Source organism: Berghia stephanieae, chromosome 12 (assembly GCF_034508935.2).
Source record: "Berghia stephanieae isolate SIO BIC M18660-M18661 chromosome 12, UCSD_Bste_1.3, whole genome shotgun sequence".
Lineage (NCBI taxonomy): Eukaryota > Metazoa > Mollusca > Gastropoda > Nudibranchia > Aeolidiidae > Berghia > Berghia stephanieae.
In genome coordinates, this window is record NC_088371.1 from 21,413,815 (window position 1) to 21,426,314 (window position 12,500).

The following is a 12,500-nucleotide window of genomic DNA, read 5'->3' on the forward strand; positions in this document are numbered from 1 at the left end:
GATGCTTCTTGTTTTATGTAATTAATTAGTGCATTTATTGTGTCTTTCATTATTTTAATTATATATATATATATAATATATATATATAATATATATATAATATATATATAATATACGAGTGTTGGTGGGTACTTGTAGGTACGAAAGTGCTCGATAATTTAGGTTAGAGCATATAAAAATAAATAAATTCACTCACGTATTATTAGCCGAAACGATCGTTTCCATGTCATCCATTTCATCAGTCGGCATTTATACTATTCCCGTTGTGTTGTATTTCTAAGTTATGTTGACTCAGTAGTAGTGTTTCATTATGGTTTTAAGCACTCACGTCCACTATTTCCATCAATTTATTACAATTTATTCCATCGATACGATTCCATTTGTCTGGCTATATGTACATAACTGCTAACAATTCAATTCAATTTTCAGCATCGATGCTATCACTCCGACATAACACCGTGCAGAGGAGGTGTGTGTGTGTTCTGTTATCGATGAGTTGACTATCAGCAGTGGGTTTGGGGGAAGGGGGGGGGGGATTAATTAATTGTATTTTTTGTCTAGTTTTTATTTTTTTATTTTTTTTATTTTTTAAATTTATTTATTTATTTTTACTCAACCAGTTCGGGTATGCATTCCTGTTTAGAAATATGGCCACATCGTTAAGACGTGTTGATGCTGTGCGCTTAGTTACTTTACTCACAAAGTTTCCGCCAGCCGGATATATTACAACGTACCAATACACTAAACTGTGTTTAACCTTTAATCGTTTACAGGTCACTGGCTGTGTCTTCTAGCCCCTTATATATAACCCCTCGTCTCAAAACGTTATTAAGTCGGGATGATTAAGATCCTTAAAATGGAATTTGTAGCCAGAAATATCGTGCTGAAGTTGAGTGTATATGCTTTATAGAGGAGCAGGAATATCATATTTTATTTTTCTAAATACCAATGTTTCATATTTTTGACCAGTTAAACTATAATTTTACTTTTTATCATCTGGTCCATTCCGACATAATACCGTTTTGAGACAAGGGTCACATATTATTATATTATGTTCTCAGAGTTGCTCTCTGTCTTTGTCTTGGAATGGGATTGCTCGATTTTATCCTGGTCTTTGCCAGATATGTGCACATACGTGGAGGCCATTTTCGGATAAGTTATTTTTCGTAACATCATAGTGACAGTTCATTCCACATTTATTTGTGACAGTGAATGACGTAATCAGTCGATGGTGAAAAGGTTTGAACTGAGAACTTACTAAGTTTAGTTTAAGTTAGAAGATCAATTTTGATCAAAAATGAGTTCTTGTCATAAATGATTAAATCAACCCTTTTTGTACATCTTCGGGAAATATCAAAGCTTAATTTCATTTTCAAATATTGTTTACAGCTAGTCAAGTTGAAAAAGTATGAAATTTGAGAAAAGTTGCTGGATACTTTTCCCATACATTTGACCATAAATTCATGAAAAATCGCCCGATTTACTTCAAATAAAGATTAAAATGATCTGGGGAGCATATGCTTTCTATTTGAAAATGCAAAAAATGCAAATGCAAAATTATTTTCACATTCGGACTGGTGATGCAATGCACTGACACATGTCGTAAACATAGAGAGGTTGACACCTTACTTTGACATGTATAGATAGTTCGAAGATGACGTCACTCGGGTCTTTGTTATTGTTTTTTACCATCCGCGTTTATGAGTCATGCTCACTGAACTGTATTAACCTGACTATAAACGTTCATGGATACACACAATTTTGTGTGTTGGTCCGCTTTACTTCCGGATGGCAATGTTATGAGCTTCTTAGCCAAGCGCATACTATCTATAGGTTGCGACAATTATAACTTGTAAAAAATGTGTGACGCTGTTTCAATATGTAGCTGAAATCAATAACATTCAGAATTTTTCAGGCAATAAGAACACGACTAGTTAGTATAATAATAACAAATCTTTATTGTCCTTAAAAAAAAGTGGCAATTTGTCATTTGGTTACACATTATAACAATACAATATAGACATAGGCACACTCACACAGATGCAGGACCTTCTTGTTAAGTTTCAATTTTTTAAAAATCATTCATTGGTTAGGAAATTATGCTGTTGAGGGGCAGCGTGGCTCAGCCGTACGGCTCCCTACTTCGTGCCCGAAAGGTACCGAGTTCGATCATCCTCCGCTGCTGCCCTGTGTGGCATTAAGCAAGTCACCACGCCCTAGTTCAATTTGCGGCGCTATACTGCGGCTGACGCCTGGGTTAATCCATTCCAGTCTTCCATTGGAATAGACCCTAGAGACTAATTTCCCCTATAGGATGAATAAAGGGAATTTTATTTTATTTTATTTTATTGTTTTGTTTATACTCTTGCTCTTGTGATCTACTGCGATTCCAATTTTGAACTAGTCTCCTCTGGGTGCTTTTGGTTGTAAATCTAGAATTCTTTGACTCATTTACTTCCGGTTTTTACTAGCTCTGATATACTCTGAATGTGTCCCAAGCGCCAGAAAACCTTTAAAAATGAAACAGTCTTGAATTGAGCAAAATACCCATTTCTTTGAAAATAATAAAGTACAGTATTCGCTGTGATCGAGCATGCTCTCGGGAGAGGCCGAAAAGCATGCGAGAATCAGAGAGTGCCGAAATCCGATACTCATGGGAGGTAAAGACTTGTTATTTATACAGATGTTGTTCGCTTGACTAAAAAAACTCACAACATTGTCATCCGGAAATATAACGGACCACCATACAAAAACTATGTGTAACCTTAAACATGTATAGTTTGGTTAATACAGTTTAGTGAGAATTATTCATAAAAATGGATGGCAAAATACAATAACAAAGATCTTAGTGACGTCAACTTCATTCTATCTATAGGTAAAATTCAGTCACCCGTTTCCAGCGTGCCGTATAGATAGTATGCGCTTGGCTAAGAATCTCACAACATTGCCATCCGGAAGTATAACGGACCAACACACAGAACTATGTGTAACCATGAACTTTTATACTCCACTAAACTGTATTATCCAGGCGATAAACGTTCATGGTTACACAGGGTTTTGTTGTTGGTCCGTTATACTTCCGGATGGCAATGTTGTGAGCTGCTTAGCCAAGCGCATAGGTACTATCTATAGGGAATGAGATAAGCGAGGACGAGAGACGCATGCGCACAACCAACATGACGTTCTCTCTCTAATAACTTTTCCGCCGGTGACGTCACAGACTATGGGTGTCGTCCAATCAAGGGACGCTACTTCCGCTAATCTCATTCCCTATTGCAAAGAGTGCTTGAATTCGGCGTGCTGAAATCCAGTGAATACTGTAGTTTCAATGTAACAGTTCCACAATCAGAGCCATCATTGGACCCATGGAGCAGGAATTTATCCCAGTTTCTATAGATAGTTCGAAGATGACGTCACTCAGGTCTTTGTTATTGTTTTTTGCCATCCGCGTTTATGAGTAATGCTCACTGAACTGTATTAACCTGACTATAAACGTTCATGGATACACACAGTTTTGTGTGTTGGTCCGTTATACTTCGGGATGGCAATGTTTTGAGCTTCTTTGCCAAGCGCATACTATCTAGTGTGTAACCATGAACTTGTTTAGATAGCATGCGCTTGGCTAAGAAGCTCATAACATTGCCATCCGGAAGTATAACTGACGAGCACACAGAACTGTGTGTATCCATGAACGTTTATAGTCGGGTTAATACAGTTCAGTGAGCATTACTCATAAACGCGGATGGCAAAAAACAATAACAAAGACCTGAGTGACGTCATCTTCGAACTATCTATAGTGTGGTTGATACATTTAAGTGAGAAGTACTCACAAACGCCGATGGCAAAATACAATAACAAAGGCTTGAGTGACGTCATCTTCATTCTATCTATAGCGTGAAACGGACAATAAGAATTGCTTGCTATCCTTCGGATAAGACGCTAATCTATCGCAAAGTACTCTCCGTCAAATCTAACAGACTCAGCTACCCTACCATTCACTGCTGGGTGGACTGGGGGGGGGGGGTGTTTCAAAATTAAAAAAAAAAAGAATCTCGACTGCACCCCGGGATCCGTCTTGGTCCATTAGATTGTGAACCGAGTGCTCTACCAACTGAGCTATCGGGACCCCCCGTGGTTGACAATACTGTACAATTAAAAATGTAAACAAATGGATGTTGTGGATTTTTGGCTGAATTTGAGAATAAAAATCTATCGATAGAACGAAGATGACGTCACTCGGGTCTTTGTTATTGTTTTCTGCCATCCGCGTTTATGAGTAATTCTAACTAAACTGTAGTATTAACCAGACTATAAACGTTTAAGGTTATACATAGTTTTGTGCGTCGGTCCGTTATACTTCCGGAAGGCAATGTTGTGAGCTTCTTAGCCAAGCGCATACAATCTATAGACCTTGACGTTCGTACATGGACTCAATCCTTTTTTTTTTCTTCTTTTAATTCTATTTTAAAACATTTTGGACAGAAAAAAAACACGAAAATCTTCACATCTTGATCGATTCAAATGCCATACTCGCCCCCCCCCCCCCCCCCCCCCAAAAAAAAAATTGTCCTAGAAATGTTGATTATGCAACTCAATAAATAGCTCACTATTTGTGACTGACGAATAAACGAAGAACAGCTGTGACGAATATAAAAACAAGAATACAGTAGTAGTGATATTATTTGTAACTGTAATGTTAACCATACTTTAAACTCCTGGTATGTGTTGAGCAGGTTGGCAAAAAAAAAAGATAAATAATAATTTTTTTTTAAAAATAATAATAATAATTAATTAATTAATTAATAATATATCGATGAACAATGATGATGGCCGTGATGGAGATGATGACAATAATAATGATAATAATAATATAATAATAATAATAATAATAATAATAATAATAATAATAATAATAATAATAATAATAAATAATAATATAATATAATAATAATAATAATAATAATAATGAATAATAATAATAATAAGGATGATGATGATGATGATGATGATAATAATGATAATAATGATAATAATAATAATAAGAAAGAAGAGAATGAAGAAGAAGAAGAAGAAGAAGAAGAAGAAAAGAAGAAGAAGAAAAGAAGAAGAAAAAGAAGAAGAAGAAGAAGATGAAGATATGATAAAATGAAAATAATAAAAATAATAATTATAATAAAAGTCATGAGGATGAAGATGATAATAATAATAATGTTAACAACAACAGCAACAACAACATATTTACAACGCTCAATAACAAAACGACGACAATTATTACAATGAATAGTAGGTACTATACCTTATCTATAGTTCACACTATTAGATAGTAATTTAACTGACGACTACGCAGTTGTGTTATTAAAGCTGAACTGAAAAGAAAAATTATTTTTATTGAATTGTGATTGAAATTCGAATCATTTTAAATGGAGCCATTCTCATTCATTGTCTGATGAAATTCCCTTTTCAATAGGCTATTTTCTGACACCAACCTGATTTCTATGTGATTATTATTATAATATATCAAAGGTTGCTTTGAGTTCGTTCCGTGTGAGCAGTGGAGGATAATGTATGGTGTAGTGTGTAGCATACAAACGTGATTATTAGAATATTATTACATTGCTTGAGTTGTTAACGTGTGGAGCAGTGAAAGTTTGTGTTAGCATACCACGTCAATAAGTATTTTCACATCTTGAGCGTGTTTTAAGGGAATGATATTATATTTATATGATGGTAGTTTGAAAAGCAATTTTGTTTTTCCCCCCACGCACAATGGCTGATTTGTATTCGTTAGAGGAACGTTGTTTAGTGGGCGAAAACGGTGAGTATGGCGCGTCTTACTATTTATTACTATCGCGTTAGTGTTGTTATTGTTGTTGTTGTTCTTATTGTTGTTATTGTTGTTGTTGTTGTTGTTATTATTGTTGTAATGAGTGCTGTGTTAGTATGTTATTGTTATATTATTATTATATTATTAGTAGTAGTTTGTTAGTTAGTATAGTATAGTATATTAGTAGTGTAGTAGTAGTAGTAGTAGTAGTAGTAGATAGTAGTAGGTAGTAGTAGTAGTAGTAGTAGTAGTAGATAGTAGTAGTAGTAGTAGAGTAGTATAGTAGTAGTAGTAGTAGTAGTAGTAGTAGTAGTAGTAGTAGTAGTAGTAGTAGTAGTAGTAGTAGTAGAGTAGTAGTAGTAGTAGTAAGTAGTAGTAGTTGTAGTAGTAGTAAGTAGTAGTAGTAGTAGTAGTAGTAGTAGTAGTATAGTAGTAGTAGTAGTAGTAGAGTAGTAGTATAGTAGTAGTAGTAGAGTAGTAGTAGTAGTAGTATAGTAGTAGTAGTAGTAGTAGTAGTTAGTAGTATAGTAATAGTAGTAGTGTAGTAGTAGTAGTAGTAGTAGTAGTAGTAGTAGTAGTAGTAGTAGTATTTTTATTATTGTTGGTGTTGTTAACGTGGGAGGCCGCCTTCCGAAAGCTCCTTGGTCTAGCATACTTTTCAATAAGTATTTTCACCATGGATCTTTTGTCAGGCGTTTATTTATAGAATTTGTCATTATATTATAGAGAGTGGCATTAAAAAAAAAAACTCTAGAACGAACCTTGATAGATTAGTGAAAGTTTAAAATTTCCTAATAAAATGACCATTGTTTTGGTTATCCGCCGCCATTTTGGTTTTTGGAGTAGATGAAAGGTGGTGCAAAGCAGTCCTGGTTTGTCTTGTTTTGTTTTTTTGTTTTGTTTTTTTTTTCTATTAGGGTTAGCTCGAGGTCGGAGATTTTTTTTTCTTTTGTTTGGGTTAGTTATAAATAGAACGAACATGACGTCACTCAGGGCTTTGTTATTGTTTTTTGCCATCCGCGTTTATGAGTAATTCTCACTAAACTGTATTAACCAGACTATAAACGTTCAAGATTACATACAGGTTTGTTTCCGGATGGCATTGTTGTGAGCTTCTTAGCCAAGCGCATACTATCTATAACGGACCAACACACATAATTGTGTGTATCCAGTCAGGTTAATGCAGTTCAGTGAGCATTACTCATAAACGCGGATGACAAAAAACAATAACAAAGACCTGAGTGACGTCATCTGCGAACTATCTATAGGTCTTATTAACTGTGCTAGGGGATTTGTTTTTTTCCTATTAGGGTTAGTTAACTGGGTAGAGTTCATGACCTCCCGGGAAGTTGACAGGGAGGCACTTACTGTGTCTTCTATCTTCTTATATTATATCTGTTTTCCAATATGTTTTATGTTTTTTATGTTGGAAATGAGATTACTTGGTTTTGTCCTGGCTGGACCCTGACTGGGAGGGAAACAGTCAAATGTATAGTTTTGGGTATATATGATATTTTATGTCTTGTAAATCATCTCTCTCTCTCTCTCTCTCTCTCTCTCTCTCTCTCTCTCTCTCTCTCTCTCTCTCTCTCTCTCTCTCTCTCTCTCTCTTGTGTGTGTGTGTGTGTGTGTGTGTGTGTATGTGTGTTATGCATAGTATTTTGTTTTGTTTTACATATATATTATGCTTTGTAAACATGTGAGTGTGTCCCTCTTGGTGGGGACCTGTGCTTGTGTCAGGATAAGACATTTCGGTGACCTCAAACTAGTACACTGATAGTGTGCTCTTGGAATCAACACCTGTTCCATATTTGAACCAATTCCCCTTTGTCTCCCTTTAAATAATTATAACACGTCTGTACAAAAAAATCCTTTTTGGGATAAAGTATTATTATTATTATTATTATTATTATTATTATTATTATTATTATTATTATTATTATTATTATTATTATTATTATTACTATATATTATTATTATTATTATTATTATTATTATTATTATTATTATTATATTATTATTATTATTATATTATTATTATTATTATTATTATTATTATTATTTATCTTGGGTGTTTTAATTGTAATTCTAGAACCTTTTACTATATCATTTTCTTCCTTTTTGCTGGCGCTGAAATGAACTCCATGTGTTGCAAGCGCCGTAAAACCCTTGAAAACAAAACAAACAGGGCTAGTTAAAGATACTAGACTAGGTTTTATTTTCTTTTATTATAGGGTTAGTTGATGGAATATTCCCTTAGCAAGAGGAACTTTCGGAAGGTCTCCCGTTAAGATTTTTGCTCTTCTCATTGTTGATATTGGTCATTAATTTTTATCCAGTGTGTTCGTATGCAGAGCTGCCAACTTGAAATCTCAAAAAATTCGTAGTTTCCGAGGAAAAACAATGAAATGGTCACAATAAATATCTAGCATTACAAAACAATGGGAGCGATCTATATTCATGTTTTCGTCCAACCTAGTCATCAATCACATGATTTAACTAACTCAATCCTAGAGATTTTTGCTACTTTTCAAAATTGGAAAAAAAAATGTATTAAAAATGAGCATGTACATAGTTTTATTCAACTATCAGTAACATGCAAAAACTAAAAACATCAGCTTTGATACTACGCCTATAACTTGTCTCAGAAACATATAATAAATAGACATGGGGTTAAAGTAACCCAGGGTAAACTACGGATATAGTCGGTGTTAGGGTTGAGTGAGTTAATGAGGTCCAACGATTGGATGTTTCTTAACAAATGTAAACACGCTGCTTTGTTTATGAAAGTTGTAAACATACACATGTGTCAAGCTGAACAAAGTGACCAATCGTGATGAAGGATATTTCAAACACTGTGAATACTTCTCACTATGTGGGTCATTTTGAGCACACTTTGCAATGTGACCAATGGCCTAGAGCACATGGAAGGGGAATATAGATCATGCCCATTATTTACCCCCAGAATGATCACAAATGCTCCAAAGTCCAAAATACAGTTTCTAAACAAACAAACTTTCCTTTTCAACAAGATTCATTGAATCAAAAACGTCTTTTGCAGTTATGGAGCCAAAAAATTCGTAATTCCACGAATTTTTCGTAGCACAAGGCAGATCTGCTTGAGTGAAAGTGCTTCGAACATAACAGAAACCTAATTTTTTTTTTTTTAATTTAGCTTTATATAGGACAATATCCACTAAATGTGCTCAAAGCGCTTTACAACCTACCAACCTGATATTTTTTCATCTGAAAAGAGAACAATCGATTGGTCTACATTTATTATCTCCCTTATAAAGAATATATAATAATATTTCATGATTATATAAATCTTATGTAAACAAATCTCATAGTACAGTGTAAAAAATCGGATTTTATGCTGATTCAAATGTGAATTATTTGAGTTGTACCAAGGACTTCTTTTTTTTTTTAAATTTAGGTATCTAATTATTAATTTACAATTCAACTTAATAATTAAATCTTTAGATGGTTTTACATTATTATTATCAGCATTATTATTATATATTATTATTATATTATTATTATTATTATTATTATTATTATTATTATTATTATTATTATTATTATTATTATTATTATTATTATTAACATTGTTTGTCTTGCTTTATTATTGATTGTACTTACTTGATTTGTTGATGAAAATATTATATTCTTGTATGAGTTATATTGGCAATTGCCTAAAAATAAGATATGAAGTGAGTAGAAAAGTGCCAGAAGACAATAGAGAATAAAAAAATTTTTCGCGGCGGTGGTGGGGTTTGAACCTGCGACCTTATTGGTACGACAACTCCGCCTGGCAGGTGAGAGCGTGGCTCTACCGTGTGAGCTATCCACGAACACAAAAATATTCGTTTCAAACCCAAAGTCATTTCTAGATCCCTCTCTCACCCACTTCTTGAGATCGCCGATTCGTTCACCACCATCGCGAAGTAATTTTGACCAGCAGTTAAGCTTAATAGCCAATATTCTCATCACAAACATATAACATAGAAACGATTGAGACATTGAGTATGCTCCGGTGTATGGGGTGAATTTTTAATTCAGAAAAGTGAGTGGAGCAGGCACTTATGTTGGTAACAACATGATATGAAGTGAGTAGAAAAGTGCCAGAAGACAATAGAGAATAAAAAATTTTTTCGCGGCGGTGGTGGGGTTTGAACCTGCGACCTTATTGGTACGACAACTCCGCCTGGCAGGTGAGAGCGTGGCTCTACCGTGTGAGCTATCCACGAACACAAAAATATTCGTTTCAAACCCAAAGTCATTTCTAGATCCCTCTCTCACCCACTTCTTGAGATCGCCGATTCGTTCACCACCATCGCGAAGTAATTTTGACCAGCAGTTAAGCTTAATAGCCAATATTCTCATCACAAACATATAACATAGAAACGATTGAGACATTGAGTATGCTCCGGTGTATGGGGTGAATTTTTAATTCAGAAAAGTGAGTGGAGCAGGCACTTATGTTGGTAACAACAAGATATGAAGTGAGTAGAAAAGTGCCAGAAGACAATAGAGAATAAAAAAAAATTTTTCGCGGCGGTGGTGGGGTTTGAACCTGCGACCTTATTGGTACGACAACTCCGCCTGGCAGGTGAGAGCGTGGCTCTACCGTGTGAGCTATCCACGAACACAAAAATATTCGTTTCAAACCCAAAGTCATTTCTAGATCCCTCTCTCACCCACTTCTTGAGATCGCCGATTCGTTCACCACCATCGCGAAGTAATTTTGACCAGCAGTTAAGCTTAATAGCCAATATTCTCATCACAAACATATAACATAGAAACGATTGAGACATTGAGTATGCTCCGGTGTATGGGGTGAATTTTTAATTCAGAAAAGTGAGTGGAGCAGGCACTTATGTTGGTAACAACAAGATATGAAGTGAGTAGAAAAGTGCCAGAAGACAATAGAGAATAAAAAATAATCTTTTGAACTTGAACATCATTTTCTACTTAGAGAAGTCGCATGTCAGATATATATATATATATATATATATATATATATATATATATATATATATATATATATATATATATATATGACTACCTCTCACAATCAATTTTGAGAAATACATACAGACCAGTACCTACTGTATAGATAGTTCGAAGTTGACGTCACTCAGGTCTTTGTTATAGTATTTTTTAGCCATCCGCGTTTATGAGTAATTCTCACGAAACTGTATTAACCAGACTATAAACGTTCAAGGTTACACATAGTTTTGTGTGTTGGTCCGTTATACTTCCGGATGGCAATGTTGTGAGCTTCTTAGCCAAGCACATTCTATCTATACCAGACGATTGGGAAAATAAAGTAAATGGTTTTTTTTTAAGAAAGGCAACGGAGTCTCTGATTCACTCTCGGCTATTGGGAGCGATCTATATTATTCCGGTTTTCCTCCAACCAAGTCAACAATCACATGATTTGTTGCTGTCCAACTATTGGATATTTTCTAACAATAAATGTAAACACGCTGTTTTGTTTATGAAAGTTGCAAACCACACCCTTGTATCAAGCTGAACAAAATGGCCAATAATGATGTTGGATATTTCAAAAGCTCTGACCACTTTTCACTATGTGGGTCACTTTGAGCACATTTTGCAATGTGACCAATGACCTCGAGCACATGGAAAGGTAATCTAGATCATCCCCATTTGCCAGTAGATTTTTGACCAATCATAACATGGGATTTGTGACACACCGTCAAACTTGCTCGGGCAAGCATGGTTTGTTGTTTATAAACAATACCATGAATGAAATCGACCACTCTCTGTTCATTGTCAATGGTTTTATACCGCCAAATAGTTGACTAGTTATCACACCATTTTCTCGGATCATAATATAAACGTTTACATTTTTTACACAGTTTTCTGTGTTAGTTCTATTGATCAAGCGGTAGGACAGTGTGGGTATTTTACTTAGACACGTACCAACGATACTGATACCTGTGTTGTTTTCTATATTAACCCAATCACTGCCATTGTATACATTATGACGACTGTCCGAGAGGCGTGGTTATCTAAGTGTCGATTCGTCTTTCATGTGTGTTATGCCATAAACTTGTGTCTATTATGAAAGATCATATTATTATGGGATTCCTTGAGTCTCGTCGTACGACTATGTTGCACGAGAGCCAATATGATTTTAGAAATAAACGGAGGTGTATCACGTAATTGTTGCAGTTGCAGTTGATGTCCGATTTTACTAAATTGGTTGATGAACAAACAAAAACAAAACAAAAACATTAAGGTAATATATTTAGATTTTTTGAAGGCTTTCGAATCTGTTCCTCGCGAAAGGTTGGTTTTTTGTTTTTTTTTCGAAAGGCAAATGTTTGTGGTTTAGTTGGAAATGTTTTTGAACGGATTCGATCTTGTGTGTGTGTGTGTGTGTGTGTGTGTGTGTGTGTGTGTGTTCAAATTGAAAAATTGAAATTGGAGGATATTTGCAGACGATACAAAAATCTATAATTCTGGTAGTAGTAGTAGTAGTATCAGTAGTAGTAGAAGTAGTAGTAGTAGTAGTAGTAGTAGTAGTAGTAGTAGTAGTAGTAGTAGTAGTAGTTAGTTGTAAGTAGTTGTAAGTAGTTGTGGTTGTTGTTGTATATGTAGTAGAAGTAGAAGTAGTAGTAGTAGTAGTTGTTGTTGTTGTAGTGGT

At 34.7% G+C, this 12,500-nt stretch overlaps 1 protein-coding gene across 3 annotated transcripts in view; it reads left to right on the forward strand.

The window, feature by feature from the left end:
• The window catches only part of LOC144958242 (endoplasmic reticulum aminopeptidase 1-like), a 96,268-nt gene that overhangs the window by 45,605 nt on the left and 38,163 nt on the right, over positions 1–12,500 (forward strand). Inside the window, exons 2-3 of one of the 3 annotated variants that reach the window (XM_078890079.1) lie at positions 5,468–5,630; positions 5,703–5,815. The exons of 1 other annotated variant lie outside the window; for it this stretch is intronic. In XM_078890079.1, coding sequence (XP_078746205.1) covers positions 5,767–5,815 — 49 coding nt within the window. In that variant the 5' untranslated portion in view covers positions 5,468–5,630; positions 5,703–5,766. Of the gene's footprint in view, positions 1–5,228; positions 5,631–5,702; positions 5,816–12,500 lie in introns of those variants that run through there. One more of the 3 variants, XM_078890080.1, reaches the window with a different exon arrangement.